Below are 27,044 nucleotides of genomic sequence, written 5' to 3'. Positions count from 1 at the left end.
CATTTTTTAAACTATGGAAACTTCATCATAGGGTGATATCTAATGCTAATTAGAACTATAATTAATTCATAATTGATAGTAAGAGACCAGGTTTCACTTAAAGTAGGTAAAGAGGAAATCATTTCTGATACAAGAATCAGACTAAGTAATGGATAATCAGTCAGTGCATCCTGTGTTTTTATACCCATAAGTTAACTGTATCCGGTATGGTACAGTTGGCTTCATTAATTCTGGTACAAAGCTTAGAATCCGTCCATAGCAGGCATTGCTTTGTTTAGCAAAAGAGAAACTTGGCAATGCTGCCTGTAAAACAGTCACTGAGCTTGACCAAAAGCATTTCTTTTAATTTGAGAAGTGTTGTTTTTCTATACACTACTTCATAAAATTAATTAAAAACTGATTTTGATCACTCACCTACAAGCTTAGTGACTTTGATTTACAGGCAGTGTTGTCAAGTTTCTCTTTTGCTAAACACAGCGATGCCTTTTTCTTACATGTTAGAATATCCTCTACTTTAGTTTGCTCTGATATCCATGGTGCTCTTTTTGTGTCTCAGTTTTATTACCATCATTATTCTTTCCATAACTCTTTGAGTTGTAGTAATGCTCCAAGTTTCTGATGCATATGTTGATATTGGTAGGACCATTTTTATTAAATACTTTATTTTTTAGAGAAAAATGCATTTTACCTTTCATAATGTCATTTTGTTTACCAAAAGCTCTCTATCCCATGTTTATCCTTCTCTTAATTTCTGTTAAATGTCCTGGGAAATACTAAGTACATGCATTCATTAACAATCTCTAGGGGTTCACCCATAACCCTTAATTGTTGTCTCGCCATTTTCATTGAACATTATCTTAGTAGTACTCTATTCATTTTCAGTCTTACACTTCTGCTTTCTCGATTCAAATCTTCTATTATCTTTGTTAATTCTTTCCATGATTCTCTAAACAGAATTATGTCATATGCAAATCTTAAAGTTGTTAAGGTATTCCCAGTAATGTCAATTCCTACATTTTTCCAATCTAAATTTTTAAAAACTTCTTCTAGACATAATGTGAATTATTTAGGAAAGATGGGATTTTTCAATCAGAATTTTCTCACTATCTTTATGTAGTTTTAGGATTGTTGTACTTCCTATATAGATATCTCCAAGTGTTTTAACACAAGATTCATCTATTCCTTGTCTTTGAAGGGCTTTCATTAGTGCTGAAGTTTTGACAGAATTTTCTAAGCTGTTCGTATAGAGCATTTCTGCATACATTGTGTGTAAAGTTCAGCGAGTTTTACTACTATGAAATCTCATTCTATAACTAAATCGATTGTTAGGCCATCTCCTGCTGCTTTATCTCTCTCTTTATGCCTTTTAATGCTTTCTTTACTTCTCCTGCTGTTACTTTTAGTACAGGCTCTGGCGTTTCATTGTTTCTTTTGGCAAAGTTATTTCTTTTATCACTATTGTATAGCATTGTATAGAAATCCTCTGCAATTTTGATCACTCAGTCTCATTTGTTGATAATATTTCCATTTTCATCCTTTAAAGCATACGTTGTTGATACCCGGTTCCAATTCTTATTTTCATCAATTTGATGCTTCTTCATTTCTATAGTGTTTCCTAAATTTGTGTTGGATTATGTTTATGAAAGTCTCGGGTGTTCAGTTTGTTTATTGTTTTGGATAGTTCTGCAAATTCTATTTCATCTCTTGGATTTTTACCCTCATTTCCAATTATTTTTTATTAGGTTTTTAGTGTTTTCTGATAGTTTCCCTTGATCTTTTATTTGAACTTTTCCACCTAGGCCTATCTCTTGTGCTGTTTCCAATACAAATTTTGTTAAATTACTACTAATTTCTTCTTTACTTGCTTCCATTTCATCATGTAGCTGGAGTATCTATTTTATATTGCTAAACTAAACTTATCAGATTTTCTCTTATTACAGGAGTGTTTATTTTTTTTCTTAAAATTAGTTTTTATCTTTTTTTCCTTAGGTCTGAACAAATTTTGCTTCTCACCATTCCAAGGTCCCTTGATTTTAACTTGTTTAAAACTTACATCTTTAACTCAATTAACTTTTTCACTAAGAATAAAATCTATTTCGTTTTTCCATTTGGGCTTCAATGTCCATTTTCTGTGTTCCTTTTTATAAAAATGGTGTTCATTATTTTATGATCTTTCAGGAAATTCTACAAACATGTATTCTCGGTCATTCCTTGTTCCTACTCCAAATTTATTTAATGCTGATTCCCCTCTCTTCTTTTGACTTGCTTTAGCATTGATATATCCCAAAACAAATGTGTGTGTATATGTGGGTAGGGACAGGGTAGCCATACATGAAAGTAGAGGCGCTGCTATAAAACAGGTAGAACAATTTAGATAATTGGGATCTACTGTAAGTCAGGGCGGGGAATATGAGGTTGAAGTTTGGGCATAGGTAAAAAGCAGCCTGGGAGTAAGTGCATAAAGTTAGCAGGAGCAGTATGTGATAAAAAAGTGCAAATTAAGCTTAAAGTCAAGATCTATGGCAAAGCAATATAACCATTAGTAATATATGGATCGGAAATGCGGGCTCTAAGACGAAAAATGGAAGCAAAGATTGAGAGAACAGAATTGAGAATGGCGAGGGGGATTCTGGAACTATCACTACTTGAAAGATTAAAAAATTATGAGATAAGAAGAATGGCAGGCATAGTATAGATTACGTAGGTGATAAGAGTGTCACGACTGAGATGACGTGGGAATGTGACGAGGATGGATGGTGAGGAGGGCTTGTGAGGAATCTGTTGGAGTGTGGGGGAAGGACTAGAGGGAGGGACAGAATTAGATGGTGAGATAAGGTGAAGAATTAGGCCTATCTGGAGAGAAGGGGTTGCACTTGATAGAAAGCATTGGAGAGGGTGCATCAGGCAATAACCTCTTAATGTAGCAATAACGGTGAGAAAGACACATACATACATATTTGTGTGTATATATATGCATATATATTTTTTCTGAGGAGGGATACCTTAACGTGGAGAAAGGGTTCGCGTATCGGTATGATCAGCAAAGCTATACTAGTCAGGGCTATCCATAATAAGTTGGTTTGCTGTGGGCGATCAGACTAAAGTCTCCCACCATCACGAATCCGCAGTGGCCAGTGTGGTGATGTAAACTGGGCAAACCTCAGACATGAATAAGGATATGCCTGAAGCCTTTTTCTTGCTGTGGACTTTCGGCTGCATTTGTTTTAAATATATATATATATATATATATATATATATATATATATATATATATATATATATATATATATATCTATATATATCTATATATATATATATATATATATATATATATATATATATATATATATATATATAGATATATATATATATATATATATATATATATATATATATATATATATATATTTATATGTATATATATATATTTATATGTATATATATATATATATATATATATATATATATATATATATATATATATATATATATTGGGGCTAACATGGTAGTAGGTTGGCTAGGGCACCAGCCACCCGTTGAGATACTACCACTAGAGAGTTATGGGGTCCTTTGACTGGCCAGACAGTGCTACATTGGATCCTTCTCTCTGGTTACGGTTCATTTTCCCTTCGCCTACACATACACCGATTAGTCTGGCCTATTCATTACATATTCTCCTCTGTCCATATACACTTGACAACACCGAGATTACTAAACAATTCTTTCAAGGGTTAAGTACTGCAGTGTAATTGTTCAGTAGCTACTTTCCTCTTGGTAAGGGTAGAAGAGAATCTTTAGCAGTAAGCAGCTCTTCTAGGAGAAGGACACTCCAAAATCAAAACATTGTTCTCTAGTCTTGGGTAGTGGCATAGCCTCTGTACCATGATCTTCCACTGTCTTGGGTTAGAGTTCTCTTGCTTGAGGGTACACTCGGGCACACTATTCTATCTTATTTCTCTTCCACTGGTTTTGTTAAAGTTTATATAGTTTATATAGAAAATGTTTATTTTAATGTTACTGTTCTTAAAATATTTTATTTTTCCTCTTTCCTTTCCTCATTGGGCTATATTCCCTGTTGGGGCCCTTGGGCTTATAGCATCCTGCTTTTCCAACTAGGATTGCAGCTTAGCAAGTAATAATAATAAAAATAATATATATATATATATATATATATATATATATATATATGTATATATATATATATATATATATATATATATATATATATATATATGTGTGTGTGTGTGTGTGTGTGTGTGTATATATATAAGTATATATATATATATATATATATATATATATATATATATATGTATATATATATATATATATATATATATATATATATATATATATATATATATATATATATATATAAATGAATCGTTTTAATACTTTTAATTCTTATCCTATCTTGAAATATTAAGCGAAATCTGGGACCAGTACGCCCTAGACTTCACCAGTGTCATCTACTGTACAGTATTGCAATATTTGTGGACTACATGCCAATATTCCGGACCTTACAGTTACCTCCAGACAGTATGGTATTCTATTATGTTCAGAAACTTCGGTTTCTCAAATGAGGCAATCATCTGCGCTCCTTGTTACTGGTTTTAAGAAACCAATAAATTTGAAATGGGAGGCCATTCCTAGGGCAAATGGAATGAATATATATTAAAATTGAGTATTCTGCTTCCCATAAGTTCTGCTAGGAATGTGGATGTCATAAGATTCATGTAATGCAAATTTTTGGAAAGCATTAACAACTACTGTGTTCCATCTACTGGAATCCAGACTTGCATGATTCTATCTTTGATTGCCTTACCATTATGGCTAAGGTACAAAATGGTGGAAAGACTTGTTAGTAATTTCAGTGCTCACCAAAGGGATAGATAAATTCTCGTACTGATTGACATAGCTTAAGAGCTTTGGACTTTGCCTGGATCTTAATGTAGTTAGACAAAAGATTTACTCTTGTACTTCACCAACTGAAATTTCCTCTGCTTTTTGTACATGCAAAGCTGCAGGTAGGTTGACTTCAGGTCAACAATGAGAATGCTCCCTGTCATTTATATCCACTCCCATAGGGTCTCATCACACATATCCGTGGCATCATCACGAGTGTGGCACTGCGCATAGTTATTCAGGTTTTGAGAGTCTATCACTGGACGTAGTTTACTTATTGTTGCTTGCATGTCTGCCATCAGTGGTAGCACTGCCCTATACACCTTTACTCATGGCTCCAGTTTAAGATCTGCAATCCATTCATCAATCACTCTTTCAAGTCCTTCGTTTGTGCTTCTTCCCAATAAGTGCTGAGAGCAGCTCACCTTGTTCCTCAGCATTGGAGGCTCTCAATCTTTCAGAAAGTACACAACCATCTAATGTTCTCCATCGAACTCAACAAGGATGTCTATGTCTTCGGTCGTATTCATGGTGAATTCAAGCTTGTACTGAGAATCTAAATCGACCCAATTCCACCATTATTGGTAGCCAATCAGTAAGTTTGTAACACATGTCTATTTATTATAGTTCTTTGTAGCTAACACTCATTACTTTAATATTTTTCAACTATTAAGCCACAAATAGGTTTTAATTTTAGATTCACTCTGCCTTGGGACTACAGACACGAGGGTAAATTAATTTCATAAGTAATTCTACCTGGGCTATGATTCGAGCATATGTTTCAGAGTTGATATAAAGCTAAATGTTAACATATCATTTGGCTATCAAGAGAGATAAGAGGGTATTCCAATTCTGTTGGACATATCCCTGACGTTTCATATTTGTTCATAGAATCGAAATGAGCCCATCTCCATCATGATATCCAATTAGTAGGTTTGCAACACATTCCTGTTTATGATTGTTTTCTGTCACTAGCAAGTGACTTTCATATATTTCAACCATTAATACCAAAAATGGTTTTGATATAAAATTCACTCTACCTCAGAATCACAGACCCAAAACGAAATTGATTTTATGATAAGTACTTTTGTAAAGCTTCCATTAATAGGCCTTATCTTTTTCTTTCCCACAGTTATCCTTACATTTAGGGGTCGGTTGCCTGATATGTCCTCTCCAGTGCCTTTTATCAAAGGCATCCTCTTCTACCAAACCTCTTTGCTCCTTCACCTTATATCGTCACCTAATTGGCTTCATCCCTCTCGATCTTCTCCCCCTAACAGGTTTCTCCCAAGGACCTTATTAGGGACATCAAAGTTGTTCACAAGAGGGATGGCTATGGGTGCCTGATAATTGATAAAGCAGTAAGCATCAAATTGCAGCTGCTCTCCCATTCTGCAGCATGCCTCTAAAGCTCGTCCTGGAACCTTAGAAACTAGTATTGTGAAGCTTCTTTGAGGATTTGAGATTTTATTTTCAAAGCAAGTCTTTGGGAATTCATTGGAATTTTAAGGCTTCGTGGAATATCCTGACTTCTTCAATAATAGTTTCGTGAAGTTTTATACAAAATATTTTTAATTTTTCACATTTGTGATTTTTAGGTTTCTTCTCATTTTTGTGTGTGGATGCACTGTCATTGTATAGGTTTTTTTTATTTCTTTTTAAGGATGCCCTGATGATAGCCTTATTTTTTAGGATGAAATGGCTGTTGGGAAAAGTGGAATAAATGGAGCATCACAGTGATAAATTCTGTATTTTGTTTAAAAACTCCAGGTTTAGATAACACACTACTGCATAACAGAAATAAAGATAAATAAATTTTATTATTTACAACTACACCAAAAAAAATATGACATAATACATATTTATAGATAATAATAATGCTTTCAATATTGTAAATCATCCATGAACTCAAAATGATCTCTACAGTAAAAAAAAAAAATTAAAAAAATCACTCAAGATATTCGCTATTGTCCCTAACCCAAAATTGTAAGCAAACAATCATTACACCAATTATCCCTTTCTCTCTCTTAAAAGTTTAAAGGCCGCTCATGAATGGCAGAGGCAAGGGACAGTGACATTGCCCTATCGAGCAGGACAGTGCCCTAGAGACTGATCATATATACATATGATCAGCGCCCAAGTCCCCACTCCACCCAAGCTAGGACCAATGAAGGGCCAATCAGTGTCTGCTGATGACTTGGCAGATAGTCTTAAAGGCTCCCACAAACCCCCATCCTTGGCTCACAAAGATGGTGAGGTTGCAGTAACCAAAGAAACTAACGAGTTTGAGCGGGACTTGAACCCCAGTCTTGGCGTTCACCAGCCAGGGATATCACCACATTGGCCACCACAACCCTTAACCCCTTGTGCACTCTGAAGGATTTGAAAAAAATGTATGTTAAAAAACATAATAAACCAATCTTCCATAATAACACATAAGTTATTTCCTTTCAGAAATGTTCGGAAGACTGTCTAGAAGATTTAGAAAAGGCAACAGCAGGAATGGAGAGTGTAAGTAACCTTTCTTCTTGTACAAAAATATGATCAGTATAATAGTCAATTTTTGAATGTACATTCATTTTCAAATCATCATCATAATCTGCATTAACAGGATAAAGTCCACAATCTTTATCCAATCATATTAGAAAATATTCTAGATATCCTGGTCACAACTCATTGTAAATAATATGGAGTAGCTATAGATATGTAAGAGCTCAGAAGGTTATTATTATTCTTTTGACATCTTTATATGTAGACAATATAATTATAATGATTTTACTATTATTTTCTTGGAAGTAAGAGATTATTTTTGTTGAGTGTTAGAAATATATTGTGGTAGTGAGGGCTTAGCATGCAATTTTTCAATTAATTACTGAATGGCACTTTGTTTCCTGATGAACAGGTAGATGGAAGTCACGGCTTATCTCTGAGGACAACAAAATATTAATCATATTCTAAATTCATTCTTGGAAACCAAAGGTCATCAAGCAAGATATTGGGAACTTTTATTTGCTTCATACTTCATGATTTAAAATTTTTTAAATTTTAGATTTTGGATTATACAACAGGGTGATGACTGAACACATGAATTTGTCATCAATAATTTCTGAATAATTCAGGTAATGCAGATTATTAAACTGTAATCACTAACAAACAGGAAAAACAAATCTCTAGCATTGCTTTTCCCATTTCATGTGAAAATAGGTGTATCATTAGTACACATATAATTGCCTAGGTCATCTTGAAATGTAGACAAATTTTCCATCAGATCCTATTTAATCATTTGAGTACCAACTGCTACATACCCTAGAAATAAGAAAAAAAATCAAGGATTGATTGATTGATTGATTGCTAGATATTATCTGGCATCATAAAAGCATTAATGAAACTGTGAGGTTGTAATGGACCCTTAACTTAAAATAAACAATGTTCACAGCATAATGTATTTTACTTTTTACTTTACTTTAACGGCTGTTTTTCTGGTCCTATGCAGCAGGGGAACCCTACTCTCTACAGGACCTCTACAGTCATTTTATTTTGTTCGTTCGAAAGCATTCAACATTTCACACCGCATATTGGTTATTTATTGTTAAATCAACACAATCGTAATCTAATGATAATCCTGTTTCTTTTCACACAGGTGTTATACCTATTGAAGAGATTTTAGGACGCCAGGAAAGACAAGAGGATTCCATTCAGACACGATACAATAGGTAAAATAAAAAGAAAGTAGTTTACTTTGTTCAAGTCTATGCAATATCACTGCCTCTGCTGACTAGTATATATTGATCATGTTATTTGACAGTTAATAGCTTGTAAAGATTTGCTTCTATTGTTCTAGATTTTTTATGAGCTCACATTTCTATCATTTGGTCTTATCATGTATCAATGAGGGAGAACTTACTCTGATTTGATAGGATCTTAGGCTCCTGAAAACACTAAATTTATTAAAGATAACACAAATTGGTGATTATAATTTTGTATACAAATTTACTTGTGTGTATATATATATATATATATATATATATATATATATATATATATATATATATATATATATATATAAATATATATATAAATAAAATATATATATATATATATATATCTGTATATATATATATATATATATATATATATATATATATATATATATATATATATATATATATATATATATATATATATATATATATATTTTCAGGGCTGGAGAAAGCACATTACAGCTAGAATATGATTTCCCCCTGCTTCAGGCTGTTGGTGAGCAGGATTATGAGAAATGCAAATCACTGATTGAGGAAGGTGTTGACATCAACTACAGGGATTATAGGAGCGGCAGCTCAGCTCTTCATATTGCAGTTAAACAGGGTAATACCCAAATTTTGAAGATTCTTTTAGAAAATGGAGCAGACTGCAATTTGCAAGATGACAGCGAGCAAGCCCCTATCCATTATGCAACACACAAGGACCACTACCAGAACTTCCAGTTACTGCTTAATCAAGAAAGCTTGAATATCAATATCAAGAATAGAGTTCATGACACACCTCTCCATATTTCTGCAAGAGAGGGAAGGGATGAAATATGTACGTTGGTTTTGGCACATCCTAATGTGCAAGTAAACTACGCGAATAAGAAAGGAATGACTCCCTTACATATTGCTGCACAAGAGAACCGTGTGAAAATATTGAGACTTCTTTTAGATTCTGGTGCAAATATAGAGAGAAGAGACAACAATTCATTTTTACCATTTCACCATGCAGCCATTAAAGGGTATTATGAAGTCTCTGAAATTTTGCTCTCTCATAAGGACAATGCTTATAGGGAGAAACAGTTAACATCTCGCTTAAAAGATGGAAAAATACCCATTATGCTTTCTGCCAAGCATGGCCATCACAGAAGTTGCAAACTTATGGAATTTCAAAATATAAATTTCTGTGACAAAGATGGTAACACTGCACTCCACCATGCTGTGACAGGTGGATTTGAATCCACAGTATCTACACTCGTGGAAATGGGTGTTGATGTAAACACGAAGAATAAAAAGGGAGTAGCTCCTATTCATGCTGCCGCAGCCAAAAAAAGAAACGCTATACTGCAAATCTTGGCAAACAATGGAGCTAACTTACATAGTCGTGATAAACAAGGGAGGACAGTTTTTCATTATTCTGTTGATAAAAACTCTTTAGAAACTCTTACCATGCTTTTAGAAGATCCTACCCTGTCAGACTTGATTGACCAAAAAGATGAAAAAGATTGTACTCCTCTGAATCTTGCTATCAAGAAAGAATCTATAGAAAGTGCATTGCTGCTGCTTGAAAAAGGTGCTTCTCCTGTTATTTCATGTAATGTTGGAATGTCGCCTCTTCATCTGGCAGCTGATCAAGGCTGTACTAGACTCTGTGAGGTTCTTTTAGCTAACAAAGATGTAGATGTGAATCTTGAGAATGAACATGGAGTAGCCCCAATCCATTTGGCAGCTCTGCATGGCTCACTTGATGTGATTCAAATGCTAGTTCGCAAAAAAGCAAAGCTGACAGCTGTTGATAAGAATGGGAGGACTGCTTTGCATATTGCTGCTTCAGTAGGCTCTGTTAGTATAGTAAAATTTTTGGCAAAGAAAGGAGTCCCATTGAAAATTAAGGATGAAAAAGGATCATGTGCTCTACATCTCGCTGCTTTCAAGGGGTCTCTGGAATGCTGTAAAGTTTTAATTAGCTGTGCAAAATCAAGTTCATGGGAAAAGGACCACAGTGGGAAGCTTCCATTAGACAATGCATTTAAAGACTCAGATTCAATTATGAGGGAAGCTGACAGAATCCATCACGATAGAGTTTTTCAGTACCTCTTACATAACATTTCTTTTAGAGACGACAAGGAAGTGATACAGCGCATACGCCAATATATGGATGTAGCAGTATTAATGGATCGACCGTAAGTATTTAATGACATTAGTTGTAACGTATGATAGTATTCAGTGGAAACATATTCAAAGGGTTCCCAACATTCTATAAGGTATTTTATGGAAATGAAAGATAATTGCTATTGCATTGTTGTAACATGAAAATATTAGAAATTCACTCAATACCGGTACTATAGATTGCCACATATCAAGACATTTTATATTTCCTTTCATCTAGTTTGTATCATGTAATTTTACAGAGATTTCAATTCTTATAACATGCCATTCTGAAGCCCTCATACATTCTCATCCAGCTTTGAGAGTAATGTAACGTATTTAATAAAAAAAAAAAAAAACTGGCGTTATTGCTGCACACAAAACATATATGACTAAACGTTGTCTATATTATACAACATTGGAACATCTTGGCTATCAATGACTTCATGTTTATACTTCTTAAGTGGCTATAAAAGTATTTCAATGTATTTGGGTTACCTCCAGATACTAGGTCATCAATTTTTGAATCAATTAATTGACTTCAGGTTTTCTGTGAAAGGTTCTCAGATCTCCTCTACAAATCTTGTTGAATGTATCAACAAACTCATTACTTAAGGATAGCTTAAAATGCAGTAGCAGCAATTTCCAGACATTCAACAGAAGAAAGTCATCCCTTTCCATCAATCTTGAGCTTTACATGTAATCTCTCTACACAGAATTTTGATAGAAGAATTTTTAATTGAAATTTCTAGTCATTTATTAGCCTTGAGATCCAGGTTAATACCAATCATCTTTACCTGACTGTCTCATTGATTCTGTGACTATGGTATTTGATAACTTTCAGATGATTCAGGGTAGTGAGTTCATCCTATCTAAACAACTACTCTAATTATTATAAATTATGGAGTGTTGGTTAAAACAAATGTACGTTTTTAAGAATAAGACTAATTTTCACTTTTGAATCCATTGATTTATGGAATATGGCCAACTTCTCAAATCTTCCTAGTTATAGTTGGGTTAACCCATTCATTTATGAAATAATGCCCACCATAATCATCCTAGTTTTAGCTGGACTACATTACACAATATGACCAGGAAAGTTGAAATTCTGCTTTCTTTGAGTTTCAGAAGATTGCTGTTACTTCAGATTAGGCTACCATGAGGTACTTGATTTGTATATTTTTTCAAGACTTGATAAATCTATGAAGAGGAGTTTGCTTCTATTGTTAACTTGTATTCATTTATTTCCATTTGCCTGGAGTAATTGACATACAATGTTTTCCTTTTGTAATCAATTCAGAAGTTGAATGAAAACATTTGATATTTTATTCAGTTCAGTTTCACTCTAGCCATATTAGCTTTAACCAATATTATGAAACTTTGTAGTAACGTCAATATATAATTAGGCTTTGTGTGGAAAAGGTGTGAGGAGAAAACCTAAAAGTGAAACCAAGTTTTATTCCTCCTTTCCTTTACAGGATTATATTAGATGCTATTGTAAACAGTAGTTGGTGGTATTATGGCATATCCAGAGAAAACGGAAAAAGTCTTCACTTCCAAAAACTTATTGCCGATTACCCAGAGTTAGCATTGAAACTCATGGATCACTGCATAATCAACTCTGATGGTCCAGACAGTGGTGTTACGTATGACTTCCGGCTCTTGGAAGAAAATTACTATATTCCATCAGGTAAACAATAACCAATATAGTATTATCATTTCTAGTCTGAAACTATATGTCTCTTCACAGTAATTCTTCAAAGCTACTGCTTTGCCCTTTTATTTTATTGGCGTATCAGTTACTACTGACACAGTACTATTACCCCTCTCCCTGTGTCCAAGTTAGTAAGTGAATGAAGGTTTTTAAAACTTTTCTTGGTATTTGATAAACATAATGGTTTTTATATAGAATAAATCATCATTTTGTAGAACCTTGAATTTAGTTTAAAGTTTTGATATCACACCTTTAATTATTAAACGATGATGATTCTGCAACATTCGGTGGTGAGGGAGACCCCCTCTAATGTGCCTCCATCTTGATATTTCATTTGGTCCATCCTTTAACTCACCTCATCTGTGCCTGTAGTGTGTTTTTTTATTTGATAAATATTAGTATTACAAAATAACTCTGTCTTAACAGACTACAGTATAATTATTTTGTATGCACTGTATTTATGCAAAGAATATTCAGCGTTACCTCATAACATGATCAATACAGATTAGGAAAGTGTTTTATTTTATTTGAAATTATTCTTTCAGGATAGTATTAGGGTAAGTATTTTGATGAATCTTATCTGTAGGTTACATTTCTTATATCTCAGAAGCATGAGGTTTTTATGTAGAAAAAAAAGATCTCCATAACCTATACCCTTCCCTCCTGGGACCACCAAGCGTGGGGATGATGTGCGGGGTTTCTGGGTGGGTTCCATGCTTAGTTGCTCAGAAACTCGCCCCACCTGAGCTCTTGGACTGACATTATCTGTCAGTGCAGAATATAGATTGTGGTTTTCAATTATTCTGTTGTTTTTCCTTCAAGAGCAAATTTAAGATAGAGTATATAGCAGTTTGTTTACTTTGGTATCAGAATTACTCGGGTATGTATTGTGTTGTTCTTGGTATATGTTTTTGTTATTTTAGCATAACTGCTGATATTTGCATACATGTCCCTTTTCGATGTTCATTGCTAGGTGCAATGGTTTCATTTTTTTTTTTTATTAAAAGGTTCTGTTTTTTCCTCTTGTGTGGATAAGTGAATGACAAAGTTTGATCTGCTTTCATTATATAATTTGACACCACATCAGGTTTTTGCTTGGTTTTGTAAGGTATTGTTTCCTTGTCACCTAGTTAAACCTTTATTGTAGGTCCCTGCTAATGACCTAGTTACGTCATGGTAGCAGTTAGAGAAACTATTTCTATGATACTTGTTAAGGTAAATTTAATTTTCTCACTATACCCACCTTTTTGAAAAGGTAAAGTTCAGATATTCCTTTTGGTGTTCATTTTTTCTAATTGATGCGTTAATTCAATGAATCATACCATATAGTAATTGAGTTGATATCATAAACAGAAAAATTATCTCTCTCCCTCTCCCATTTCCCCATCCATTGTTATGCCTGGTCTTCATATAGGGTGCCATGGGAGAAACATTAACCACAGGTATAGTTATACTCAGAATTAGAGCTACCAGACACATTTTCCCAATATAGTAACATTACCAATCCACCAATAAGTGTAAAAAAAAAACTTCTTGCAAACTTTCAAAAACTAATAGACAACTTCAAGAGCAAAAAAATCAGTTGTGTTTATAAATAAAGACAAAGAAATAAGGGATTTTGACGAAGGAAAAATCTATTTCTGGGAAGAGGCCTGTGACGCCCGGTGAGAAAGGTCCTTCCTTATACCTTTCCTAATATAAATCTTCCAAATATACTAGAGAAAGATAAAAGCATGGAATGCAGAGGTTACAACCCTCGCGCGAACACCTTGTAGGTGTCGTGTATTAAACAAAGGCGTGTGTAAACCACTATTCACAGGATGTCTTCCATTTAGATAATCCCTTCATCAATGGGGAGGGCCGTGACAGGCCCTAGATAACATGGTTGAACTCCCCAACGACACCTACCACGCGCGCCCTCTAGGCCATCCTTCTTTAATTGGACTTGAAGCAAGCATAGTTTTTTTGGGCACAGTGTTTTTTCGAAGAATTTCTCGTTATTTCAACATGACTGACGTTGTTACTTCACCCTTACCAATGTTAAGTACCATAGTTTGTTTTGGCAGCTTTTGGCAGTACCGGGCATTTGTTCTATTTCCATTATGGTGGTTTTTAGTTTTGGAAGCGATTGTCCTGCCGAGATATCGGCAGCCATTTTGGGTATGTTCGCTTCGGTAAATTTTCTAGTTAATTTTGCCCATCTGGTACTCTGTCAGATAGGTTATATCACTTACGTTTTATGGCCTTTTATGTTATCATTGAGTGCATATTTAAAGGTTGCCCACCCTTTATTGTTTCTTGGTTGTACCAGAAAGGGTTTATTTTATGGTTGAATTCTACTCCTTTTTAATGAAGCAAAGACACTTTGTGCAGTAGCTCTTAGGTGAGTATATTTATTTCAAATCGAATCTGATGTATTACTTTTTCAAAGATGATAAGGCTTCAACTTCTCTGAATAAGCATGTCTACAATCATTATTGTACCAATGTAATTATCATTAAATCAAGTTGACAGCCTTCTTGGAATTAATGTAATTCACCTGAGAACGTCACAATAGGTAATGATTTAATATACATTTTATGCTTAAAGGTTATTAGTAATGATTGAAAATTATTACAGAGCTTTTGATAAATGTTGATATCCTCGACTTGCGTGCACATAAGATATGTTAATTTAGATAAATTAATAAGATTATTCATGATAGAGATGGAAAACTTAAAAAGAAAGCTGATATTATTTAGGGAATTATTCAGATTTGGTGATTTCCTTTCTCTCTTCTGTTGTATTTTTATGGAAAGGTTTTTGAATAAAAAATCATATAAGCTGCATGTTTTTATGAATATTTGTTATGGATATCCATTTGTTTCCATCAGGAAATCTGAATAATTAGACTTAACTCCCTGGATAGGGCAAGAGCAGTAGGTTATGAAAATTTTTGGAACTGGTTAATTCTTGGGGATTTAATTTTGGTTTTTTGATTACCACTTTCCCATCACTGAGTTAATTTCATAGTCTGCAATGTAACTTAGAGGTAAGATTCATCAAAATAAGCTGAATATCTAGAATTAATAATGTTTATGCTTACCTCTAAGATATTATGTCCCGCTTTTCATATCCCTTTTAAATGGTTTTTGCATCTACCCAGAGGTCTATGTAATCTACGATTTTGTGAGATTAAGTGGTGGGTTGAGTTTCTGACCCACTTGTCACCAAATATACCTAGGGAACCTTTGCAACATTTTCTCATCTGGTGATTCTTGGGTATAAGGGAATATGGTATGGAGACAAAATCTTTTTGTTCTAAAGTTGAATAGCTCATGCTTCTGATTTGTTAACTATGTAACCTACAGGTAAATATCAATATAATAAATTGTATTAAAATATTTTTTCTCTCTCTTCAGATGAAGGAGGTACTGATGAAAGTCCATTTAACTCCAAGACCAATAAGATAAAGCCAAATGCGCGCGAGTATACAGAAGATGGTGTTGAATGGAAAAATGATCACCCTCTTACAGCCATGGTATCTCACCAGCGCCTCAACCTGCTTCTCCATCCTTTGATCAGTATGTGGCTGCTTCAGAAGTGGACATCTTACATCTGTATAATAGTTTTAGGACACCTGATGCTAGAGTTGCTCTTTACCGCATCCATTACATTATATATGGGAGTTGTAGAGTAAGTAGTTTCTTTTTGTTGTTTAATAACTGAGTACCTTTATTGGGAGGCTTTTTAGTCATCAACATTATCATGAATCAGCTCCTCCCTTTACAAGGTTGATATGAAATGCTTACTTACCATAATCTTTCATTAGTTCTATGAACCAACCTCGCCTGATGTTCATATTGCTTCCTCTCCAAAAGCTCTGTTTAATTGACATTTACCTGTAAAAGAATTTAAAATTTTGAAAATTTCCTATTTTCTTACATAAATACATACCCATTGTAAAAGAAGGAACAGTCTAGTGGTCTAGAGAGTGTTAACAGACTCCCAAGTCTCTTTGTCTCATCAGTTTTCTCAGTTGTGTGGGATGTGTTCAGACCTTTCCCGATTGTTTACTTATTACTGTGCATTAAGATGTATTTTTCTAGGTTTGTTAGTAATTACTGCATGGAATATGCATGGGAATTATATCGGGAAGATCAGGATCCACATTTCCTTGGTGTATCATTTCGGGGGTAATATTGTGATTTAGATAACTGTTGTGAAGAGTGTTTCCCTCACGATATCTTTCATTGAAAGTAGGTTTCAATGGTTGCTGATCAAGTTAACAGATCAAAGCAGAAAAGGAAACTTGCTGTTAAGTTCATTGGAAAAGCCAGGGAAGACTAGGCTAGTTGATTATAGCAGGGATGACAACGATAATGACACGCCTCCACCTTTAGGCAGTTCACATAATCTGCCAACGTTTGATAGTGAAAAGCTTTATAAGCTCTCGGCATCTTTAGCTTTCTTTGTTAAAATTAGAAGTCAAGTGAATCTTCACTTAAAAGTGGCAATTTTGGTCCTATCTGTCTTGTTGCCAAACCTAACTCCCCAAATTGAGTCTAATGTTAATAGTGTTTCTTTTAGTAAGGGTTCTGAAAGATTGCAGTCAAATACAAATAAAAAATCTTCACAGAGCCTGGAATTCTTCTATTACTTTAGACTCTTCTAAGGCAGGAGATTGAGTGGGTAATCTGGATCTCAATATTCCTCAACTGCTGAAGTAAGCGCTCCTAAACAAAATCGTATTACATAGATGGATGGAGTGGGATATCGAATGATTCCCTTAAATCTTAGGGTTGAACGAAGTTATAACTAGAGTAAACTCAATTGTTTCCGTGACGTTTCATTTTGCAGTGTGTTCTGTTCGCTTGTAAGCTCAGCCACTAGCTCATAACGAATTAACTCCAGCGGGGTAAATGTAGGTCATAGTACATATAATGACAAAACGAGTCCTCCATGCGCATGCGTAGCTCTTACGTATACAGTAATGCCTCACAACGCGAAATTAATTGGTTCCATAATGACTTTCGTAAAGTGATTTTTTTGTCTTGTGACTTGCCTTTTACACGTAAATAGCATAATTCGTTCCAGAACCTACAAAAACACCACATTAAATGATTATAAAAAGGATACACACCACTAAGCAGTACTATGTGTATGAAAAGTACTGTATAGTATTTTGATCATTAATTATAAATTAACCATTGGTAACCTGTAAAAGAAGTGTTTAATTAGAGCAAATAGTAAAAATACAGTAGCATAATTGTAGAACCTTATCTTTGGAGTGAGGCAATGTCCGAGAGTGAAGTACAGGGCGGTAGAGGAGGGTGAAAAACAGCGAAAAACATTAACAAGTGGCAGAAAATATAAACACTTAACTTTACAAAACAGATGTGTAAATGACAGAAAACATTAAAACTTAATTTTAGGAAACACATTTTCAAATGGCAGGAAATATTAACTCTTAACGTTACGATAAACTTAGAATTTCTCTTTTTTTTTTCCTTTTTCTATTATTTTTTTACTTTACGTTTTGTATTTTCTAAATTTAATTACTCTACGTATTTTCTTCATCAGTGCCACTTTTCTTTCGTTTTTTAGTTGGTGCTTGATATGCTTCTACCGAAGGCCTCATTTTGAAATAATCGTCCAAAGTAGTTTGCTTCTGCCTTCTTCTTAAAATTTTCCTGAAATGACACGGGCAAACTTCATTGCAGTATTCAAGCGCACGACCTGTGAGAATTTTTTGTAGGTGTCTCTTTTCTACAATAGCCACCATTTTAAAGTAGCCATCTAGATCCTCCTTAATTTCTGCCGTTGTCAGTGGGTCCTCCTCCTCCCGGTGTATTCTTCCTGAACGATGTTCACTCGCATGGCCTCCAACTCCTCCAGGTTATCTGTCGTAAGTTCCTCTTGGTACTCCTCAATAAGCTCATCAATGTCGGTGTCATCGGCAATTGTACTACCACTTTCGGTTGTGGGCTAGGGAAGCCGGGCTTCCTATGCCTGCAACTGAGAACTGGCAGGGGAGTGACTAGTCCCCCGTCAGTAGAGTTGCCGACAACAAGACTGAATACTCTGAGTTACTGTCATAATTCAAAGCCGGGATACTCAGCGGTAAAGAGGGAAGACAGAACACTAGTCTAGTCAAGCCGGAGTACACTACTCTATGGCAAGACCAAGATAGGGTTGTCGCCTAATGGCGACACTCAGAGGAAAGGTAGGGTTTACCCTTAAATCTCTATAAGAGACGAGTATCAAATATTTTAGTAATTCTAGGAGATATGCTATCTCTTACTGAATTGATAAAACGATTCAAGAGGGTAAACGGGGATAATGTACGAAAGTATACTAAAATGCATTAGGCTAGCCTAACGCGAGTTGAGATCTCGGCTACGCTACGTCACTGAGACTATTGTATACGATCGAAACATTTCACAGAAGAGGAAATATACGTGCATGATCTTATCTTCACTAGTATAATTTGCCTAAATAGCTATAAATCATTAAAGCTCAATACCGGGAACGTCGTACTACTGACTAAATAAAGCATTTATGGAGTACGACAGCGTCCAAAATGGCACCTCCGGTGAATGGCTATGCTCCGATAAACACATCTTGTGAGAAGGGAGCTAAAAATTATACACAGGAAAGATTAAATACTCAGCTTTCCAGAGGCTGAAGATGCTGGAGAATGCATGATAAATCCAATAATTAGTAACAAAACACCGAGAGCAAGCGGGAGATACACCGTGCTTAATTCGCTACTAAAAAAAGGTATGGGTTGCCATGCGTGGTGCTGTAGTAGTACGGGGAGGGGATCCACTGGGTATCCTTGATGACGGCTCCCTTCATTTTCGCCACTCTTCCCGCTCAGAGCGAAAACTCTATTCGGGGTGAAGATTGCCATGTGTCGTATCAAGAAATACGTCCCCTGATATTATGCATTATCCTTAAGAATTTTCTTGAAGGATACTCACGCCAGGAGTTAGAATTATGGAGACCTATGGTCAATTCTCTGGGAGTATCACTGTAGCTAAATATCCCTTAGAAAGCTGCCTAAAGGAACCTTCCATCAGGATGACATGGCTGAGCCTAAAAAGCGAGTTAGGAAAAACTTGCCTAAACATTGCCAGTGAATTGAGTAATATATTTTTTATTTTGTTGGTTTGTATTGAAAGGGTTCACCAGGTATGTAGAATTTGGAACACATTAGATCCATGTCTCCCCTTTGTAGTCTAAGAAGGCTATTTGGAATCCTTTGAAGATCATAATGTTATGTAGTGGTAGCATTGTGCCTATACATGTCATTATAAAGATTTAATCAAACCAATAAAGCTCAAGAAATCTATTCGACCAAATACAACTACAGTATAGATGTCCTAAGCAGACATAAGATTTTGTTTAATGTATGATGATTGATGCATTATTTCTGATATAATGGGTGGATTTGTATGGTCCTAAATATCTTAATGCATATCTCATCTTTTAGCACTTCTTATATTTAATAACCCTTTTTTATTATTTGATCTTCATTTTACATACAAAATTGGCAATATGTTTTAAATTTAGGTACAGTTTTAAGGTTTCATTGATAGCCCAACTGTATATTTATTCCTTTAATATACTACATAACAGGAAAGAGTGTACCTTTGAAATATACACAGATTTGGGATTAAAAGATAGTAATTATTTTGATTCTCAGTACCTGCCAGTTTGATTACATAGAAAATATTAAAATAAAGTACATATTCTAAAATAAAAATAAAATTAACTACTACAATATAGCAAACAAGATGTATACTTTTCTTATTACAGCAATTGGTACCATATACAGAGGAGGTGTAATTTAAGTATGAAAGAAATTTGCCTTGTGAATGATCAGAACTTGTCAACTGCATCATTGCAAGACCCCATGGAGAACTGTTCTTATTCCCTGATTTTGAAAAAAAGCTGTTGGGCAGTTTTATTCTTGATAACAGGAATTATTATGGCCAAGGAACTTTACACATGGTGGAGGGTAAGTCTATTTACTGTAATATACAATATTATATTAAGTTTACCGAGTTTCAAACCCTCTTAATTCACATATGTTTTAGAGCCATACATATTATTCCAGTACGAAATTCTGATTAGCTAGATTTGTCTTTGTTCAGTTAAAGTAAAGTTAGATTTCACAGTATGGTATGGGCTTTGGTAATGTTAGAATTAAATAGATTTACAGTAATTTTTCATTTGATATTAAAGGAGTCCAACTAGAATAAAAAGTCCAAATGACAAGATGAAGTTAGGTCATGAAAAATTTCTATACTATAGTTTGCTTTTGAAAATATTACTATGAACCTCCCCTACTGTTCATGATACTTCTTTCTTGAAGCTTCGTTATACTGTATTGATGTTTATTCCTAAATCTGAAAATGTTCATGTTTTTATTCTTTCCAATAGACTTGGGCTTCTTATACAGCAATGAGACAATCTAATGGTTAATGACAATTATAGTGGCTTGGGAATACTGCACTGTCTTTTTTCTTACAATATATGTGTTCTTAGTTTGCCCCTTCTCCAGGTTTTATAATTTGAGATTTAGTGCTTTTAGAGATAAATTCTCCTGGATTTGTTAGTAATTCCTGTGTAGATTGTTCAAAGGAATTATTTCAGGCTGATCATAATCCGCTTTCTCTATTATCATGTGCTGGGAGTACTATTGTGATTTAGAAAATTGTTGTAATGAGAGTAAAGGCCTTGCTGCTCCTCTTATGGAAAAGTTTCTATAGTTACTGAACAAATTATAAGACCCAAGTCTAAAAGGAAACTTACTTTTAGTTTTGGGGAAACTATAGAATACTACGTTTTGATTATAGTGCAGATGATGAAGATAATGCCACTCTAGCCATTAACTCACTCCACACTCCAGTCACTAACAAATCTAGCTTTGATAGGAATGCGCTTCAAAAGATCTTAATTTTTTTTATCTTCTTGTGGGAATCCAAGGTCACTGAGTCTTGGTTAAAAGCAATAATTCTTAACTAATATGCCCTGTTTTGAACCTTACTATCCTAACTCCATAAATTTTATCTAGTGGTTCTAGTATGCCATACTGTAAGGGTTCTGATGTTGCATAATACATTACAGATTTAATATTGTCTCATAAAGTCAAAGTTCTCTATTTACTTTAGAGACTTCTGCTGCAAAACACTTGCATTCCTCTACTCTAATCCAGTCATCTCTTTTAGACCACTGGAAGAATATGTAGTTGGTAGCTGGACCCTAATTTCCCACAACTCTAAAGTAAGCACTCTTAAGCAACCTCTTATTTGATATGTGGATGGCCAGGCATATCGAATGATTCCCCGGGAACAAAATGTACCTATTAAAGAAATCTGATAAATTTTGGCAAAAAATTATTGGTTGCATAGTAATATTTATAGCAGAGCACATTGTTTACTTATAAGCTAGGTTACTTGCACATCAAGGGTTTGCCCAAATGGTGTAAATGTAGGAGCTAGCATCTCAACTGCCAAAATTAGTCCCTTGATAAAAGAATGTGGAAAGGTTCCCATAAAAAGTAAACAAATGGGAAGATCAGCAAGTAATGTCTTAGAAAATCCTTCAGAATAGGAAGATGATGATGAAGAAAACACATAGGAAAACCCTAAATATGAAGAGGTATCCCTTTTTCAATCATTAAGGAAACACATTTCTGAAATATATCCAGATAAGTTGCTTAAGGTAAGTTCTGATGTTGCTTATTTTCTTAGGTTGTTGGAAACCGCTGTTTCCAAGATGACTTAATACATCTCAATTGTCTCATCAGTTTTTATATCAATAAATTATCTCAAATGAAAAGAAAGGCTGGTAATTCAAGTTCTCATTTAGTGTTAAAGCATTCAAAATGTCTCCGAATTCAAACAAATTTTTTTAACTCAACCAGCCGAATCGACCCGAACCGGTGCAAACAGCAATCCCCGCCAACTTCTTGGCATCAGTTTGAGCCCACCTGCCATCAAAGGAAGACTCACGCATTCCCTTGTGTTTTAGATTGAAATAATTTAAATTTTTGAGCTTTTTATTTTATTAACTCTGGGCATTCATAATGGGTCCAAAGAAAGCCAGAAGTGAACAGAAAGAGAAGAGGAAGACAGTGAGAACAACAATTGAACTAAAAAAGGAAATAATTGCCAAATTTGAAAATGGCATTCGTATTTCGGATCTCACTGCGCAGTACAGTATAGCATTCCAAAATCAATGATTTCAACTTTCCTCAAGAACAAAGAAGTGATAAAGGCAGCTAATGTTGCAAAAGGTGTGACTTTGATATTGAAGCAAAGGTCCTAGGTGATGGAGGAAATGGAAAAATTGCTACTAATATTCATCAGGGAAAAGGAGTTAGCCAGCGATAGCATTAGGGAAGCTTTTATTTGCGAAAAAGCCTTAAAAATTTACGGTGACCTAGAAACGAAAATGTCTGGTACAAGTGCCGAAAGTGGAAAATTTACATTCAAAGCCAGCAGAGGTCGGTTTGAAAAATTCAAAAACAGAACTGGCATACATCGTGTAACCAAGACATGGAGAGGCAGAAAGTTTGAACAAAGCTCTAGCTGAAAGCTTTGTTAAAGAATTTAATGCTTAAATAAAGAAAGAACAGTTTCTTCCTCAACAGGTCTTCAATTGTGACGAGACCAGGTTATTCTGAAAAAAAATGATGGCCAGTAAGTACATTACAAAGGAGGGAAAATCACTGCCCAGGCACAACCCCATGAGGGATAGGCTCACTCTTTTGTTGTGTGCAAATGCTAGCCGTGACTGTAAAATAAAACCTTTACTCGTCTATCATTCAGACAACCCCCGGGTCTTTAAAAAGAACATAATGAAAAGTTAATTCCCTGTTATGTGGCGGGCAAGCACAAAGGCATAGGTGATCAGTCAGTTTTTCAGAGTGGGTGTACGAAATGTTTGCCCCCCCAAGTGAAGGAATATTTTATGGCAAAAAAATTGCCAATAAAAGGCATGTTAATCTCACAGGCAGCACTTAATGTCGACCTTCAACTTGAGAAGAACAGTAGCTCATTGACGGGAAGCGGAGAGTACTGCCCGGAGATTGGCTTCCAAGTGTTGGATAATTTTCCCTTTCGAGGGAGAGTTAACCTCCACCAAGTGTTGAGCAACTTTCCCTTCCAAGGAAGAGTTCCTCCACCAGCTGTTGTCCAATCTCCCCACTTGCATGGAGAATTGTAGACAGTGGCAACAGAGGTTGGTCGTCTTTCCCGTCTGTGAAAGGGACTACCTTCATCTGTGGGGTTTTCCCCTTTGGAGAATTCCTCTGGCGGAACCTGAATTCATCCATGCCTCGTCTTTGCTCTTCAGAGCGTGTCAACGAATGAGTTAGGTGATTGCTTAAAATTCCTACTCACTGCCGCAAGTCTCATTGCAATTTCCCTCTGGGATCTCTGTTGCAGATGGTGACGACTGCTGGTCGCTTGCAACCGCCTCCTCTCCCATCGACGAGTCTCGTAGGACTTAACTCTTCGGGGGTATTACCACATCGTGCCTTTGACCATAGCAATGCTCGTGGAGCTTTGTGAGGCCAAGCTCTTTGGGACCTGTGCCTCATAGCTTCTAACTCTAACGAGGAAGAAACAGCTGGTCTTCAAGTCAAGCACAGCCTTTTTTGTTCCCTTCCTAGGGAATGACATAAGGCTACTCACTCCCCCCCCTAGAGGTAGGAGTACTAAGAGGACCTTAGTTTTGAAGCTCTCTTACCTGACGAAGGTCTGCGAACAACCCAGGTTGTACGCCTCGCCTTAGTACCCGAGACGAGGGTTTGCCTGGCCTTAGTACCCGAGACAAGGGTTTGCAAGACCCTTGTCTCGCCTTAGTTCCCGAGGCGAGGGTTTGCGAGACCCTTGCCTCGCCTTAGTTTGCGAGACTTACCTTGCCCGAATACCCATGGCGGGTTTGTGAGACCCTTGCCTCGCCTTAGTTCCCATGGCGGGTTTGCGAGACCCTTGCCTCGGGAATGACTCTCGCCTCGTGCGAGACCCTCTCCTCGCCTTAGTAACCATGAGGGTTTGTGAAACCCTCCTCGCCAGTGCTAGAGTAGCGTACGCTACTGGGTCTAGGTGTAAATGTAAGATTCTATGCTGCCATTTTCAAAGTCTCATTCGCTGATTCTCGCTGGTATTCCCGAGCACTTCCCAGAGTTTTGCAGATGCTCGCCAGTGATTTGCAGGCGCTCGCCATCATTTGCTAGTATCAGATGGTGTTCACTGATTCTCGCTGGCGTTCACGAGCGCTTACCAGCATTGGGGGACAATCGCCAGCGTTCATTGATTATCACCACGTACGCTGGCAAGCCTATACGAACTTGCCTAGTTGTATGTGTTCTTTGCGTTCTGGGACAACAAACACTTCATGCAAGACTTTGCTTCTTGATGTGTAACTCTTATCCCTGAGAAGTTTTGCACAATTACAGGTGTTCGTTAAAACTCTATAAAAGGCTGCATGGGGTCTTACCAAGACATAATCTCTGGGTTATTGCCACATAAGAGGTACTACCGATGGCTGGACTCGGCCGCATGCATCAGTGTGCCCTTGGACACAATGAGTTCTCGTTAGACACCGAGGTTCATGAAACTTAATCCTTCTGGGTTATTTTCTTGGACATTATTGCCCGACAGAATGGAGAGCTCTTTGAAGCACTCGCACAACAGGCTTGTGATATACTGTATACCCTTACAAGATAATTATTTCAAGCCTTTAGTCCCAAAGGAATAGTATTAGCTTTTTTCTTATGTTAACGAATGATAGCAAACCCCGTACACAAGGCAGCCAGACAAACTTTGTCAGCTTCTCCTTACGTTTATGAAAGTTGGCAAGCCAACCCCATAAGACAGGCAGGTAAACCGATGCAGGTATGATTGCTACACTAGCTGTAGGTTTATTTCATTGTCACATGCACTCACATCTTAAAAATACTACAGCTATTAGACGATCAAATTCCTTGAGCAATAATGTTGCAATTTGTGGTACATACTTTATTCCCGAAAGCGGGCTCAGACTTTGTCAAATGTTCACCCGGAGGCAAAGAGGTTATGCATACGTGACCGCAGACGGACATGCTCGTATACTGTACTAGCAAGCGATCTTTCTGCTGACAAGGACTATAGACCATCTTACAATTAGAACTACGTTTTAATAAATCATTAGTGTTGATGGCTATATTCCTTATGGGAAATCAGGTTATGCATTACTGTACTCTTCTTCCTTCCCATAACCAGACATACTGGATATGCGGTCTACCTTCATCCCAGAAAGTTCCTTCCTAACTTCCATGAAACATTCGAAACTTAAATCAGTTTTGCCAATTGGAGGCAAAGAAATACAAACGTTGTCACCATTGATGGGAAGGCGAAAGCCTCTGTTATAAACTTTTATCAATGTTCTCCAACAGAGTTTTGGACACAACTAATAATTCTGGTCTGTGTTACTGGTTTGTATATGGACATATGCATAAATTACCTATCCAACAATAGAAGGAAGATACGTTTCAATCTTACTTTTCGGAAGTAGTTGTGTGTAATTGGTCTTTACCGACCAGTCTCATGGCCAAAAACGATTGCAAGGACATTTGCTGTAACAACATCTTCTAAGGAGTGCTGGCTACCCTGGTTTACCTATTTGTAACATACTTACTCAGCCAACTCCTATTGGATTGGTGGCTGTTGGAGAACAAGATTCTTCCCTCTCCCCTTCATACCAGTTGCATTTGCTATGCAACCTATAGACCTCTCGGAAGGAACTGTGGAGAATTGACGTATCACTTGGGGGTCAAGGTGGCTTGTTTCACTCAATGGAACTTGCTTGCCCTTGGGGGCAGGGGACAACAAGCACAATCCCAGGGTATTGTTGACCGCTCTACTGGATATTGGTTGACCAGGTAGTCCAGACCTTCTCCCATTTTTCCAATTATAGGGGGGCGGATTTTTTCCTCACGGGTAAGTGCTGATACAACCTGTCTCCCGCAGTCTTAATAGAATTTTATGAACGAATGCCTCCTTCTGCAGAAGCGCATAATGCTACCCACCGGGCTGCTGTGAGAGACAGGTCATATGAAAATATCCTGGTCCATCCTACTCGGGCATGAACATAGACTCTAGTTTTAAAAGGAAATCTTGCGCAGTATTGCGCACCCATCCACCGAGGACACATTCCTTGCAAGTGCACACAGGTAGCAATTACCTGTAAGAACTGAGAAAGACTCCCTTTTCCAGCTCCCACCTCGCAAGCACACAGTCCCTTCGGGACAAACTGGAAGAGGTATGTAAGCCAGCGCACTTTACCAGCCTTGCCTTGCCAACGCTCGCCCTTGCGAAGAGGAATGGCAGGTAGCTTACCCTATACAGACCGACCATCCTCAGACTGTTCCATCCTTGGTCAAAACCACACCAATTAAGGTCTTTCCCTCAGGGGATTGAGTGCCGGTAGAGCTTTCTCTCGAGAAGCAAATTGCTATTACCAGTGGCAAAAGAGTTGGAGCATCTAACATC

At 36.3% G+C, this 27,044-nt stretch overlaps 1 protein-coding gene across 3 annotated transcripts in view; it reads left to right on the top strand.

The window, feature by feature from the left end:
* The window catches only part of LOC137630482 (transient receptor potential cation channel subfamily A member 1 homolog), a 54,932-nt gene that overhangs the window by 10,004 nt on the left and 17,884 nt on the right, over positions 1–27,044 (top strand). For all 3 annotated transcript variants that reach the window (XM_068361980.1, XM_068361978.1, XM_068361979.1), the window contains exons 2-7: positions 7,360–7,416; positions 8,546–8,618; positions 9,107–10,834; positions 12,278–12,489; positions 15,915–16,188; positions 20,317–20,518. In XM_068361980.1, coding sequence (XP_068218081.1) covers positions 7,362–7,416; positions 8,546–8,618; positions 9,107–10,834; positions 12,278–12,489; positions 15,915–16,188; positions 20,317–20,518 — 2,544 coding nt within the window. In that variant the 5' untranslated portion in view covers positions 7,360–7,361. The remainder of the gene's footprint in view (positions 1–7,359; positions 7,417–8,545; positions 8,619–9,106; positions 10,835–12,277; positions 12,490–15,914; positions 16,189–20,316; positions 20,519–27,044) is intronic.

The sequence above is a fragment of the Palaemon carinicauda genome, chromosome 38 (genome assembly GCF_036898095.1).
Source record: "Palaemon carinicauda isolate YSFRI2023 chromosome 38, ASM3689809v2, whole genome shotgun sequence".
NCBI classification, from domain to species: Eukaryota; Metazoa; Arthropoda; class Malacostraca; order Decapoda; family Palaemonidae; genus Palaemon; species Palaemon carinicauda.
This window is presented reverse-complemented; position numbering and strand designations above follow the sequence as displayed.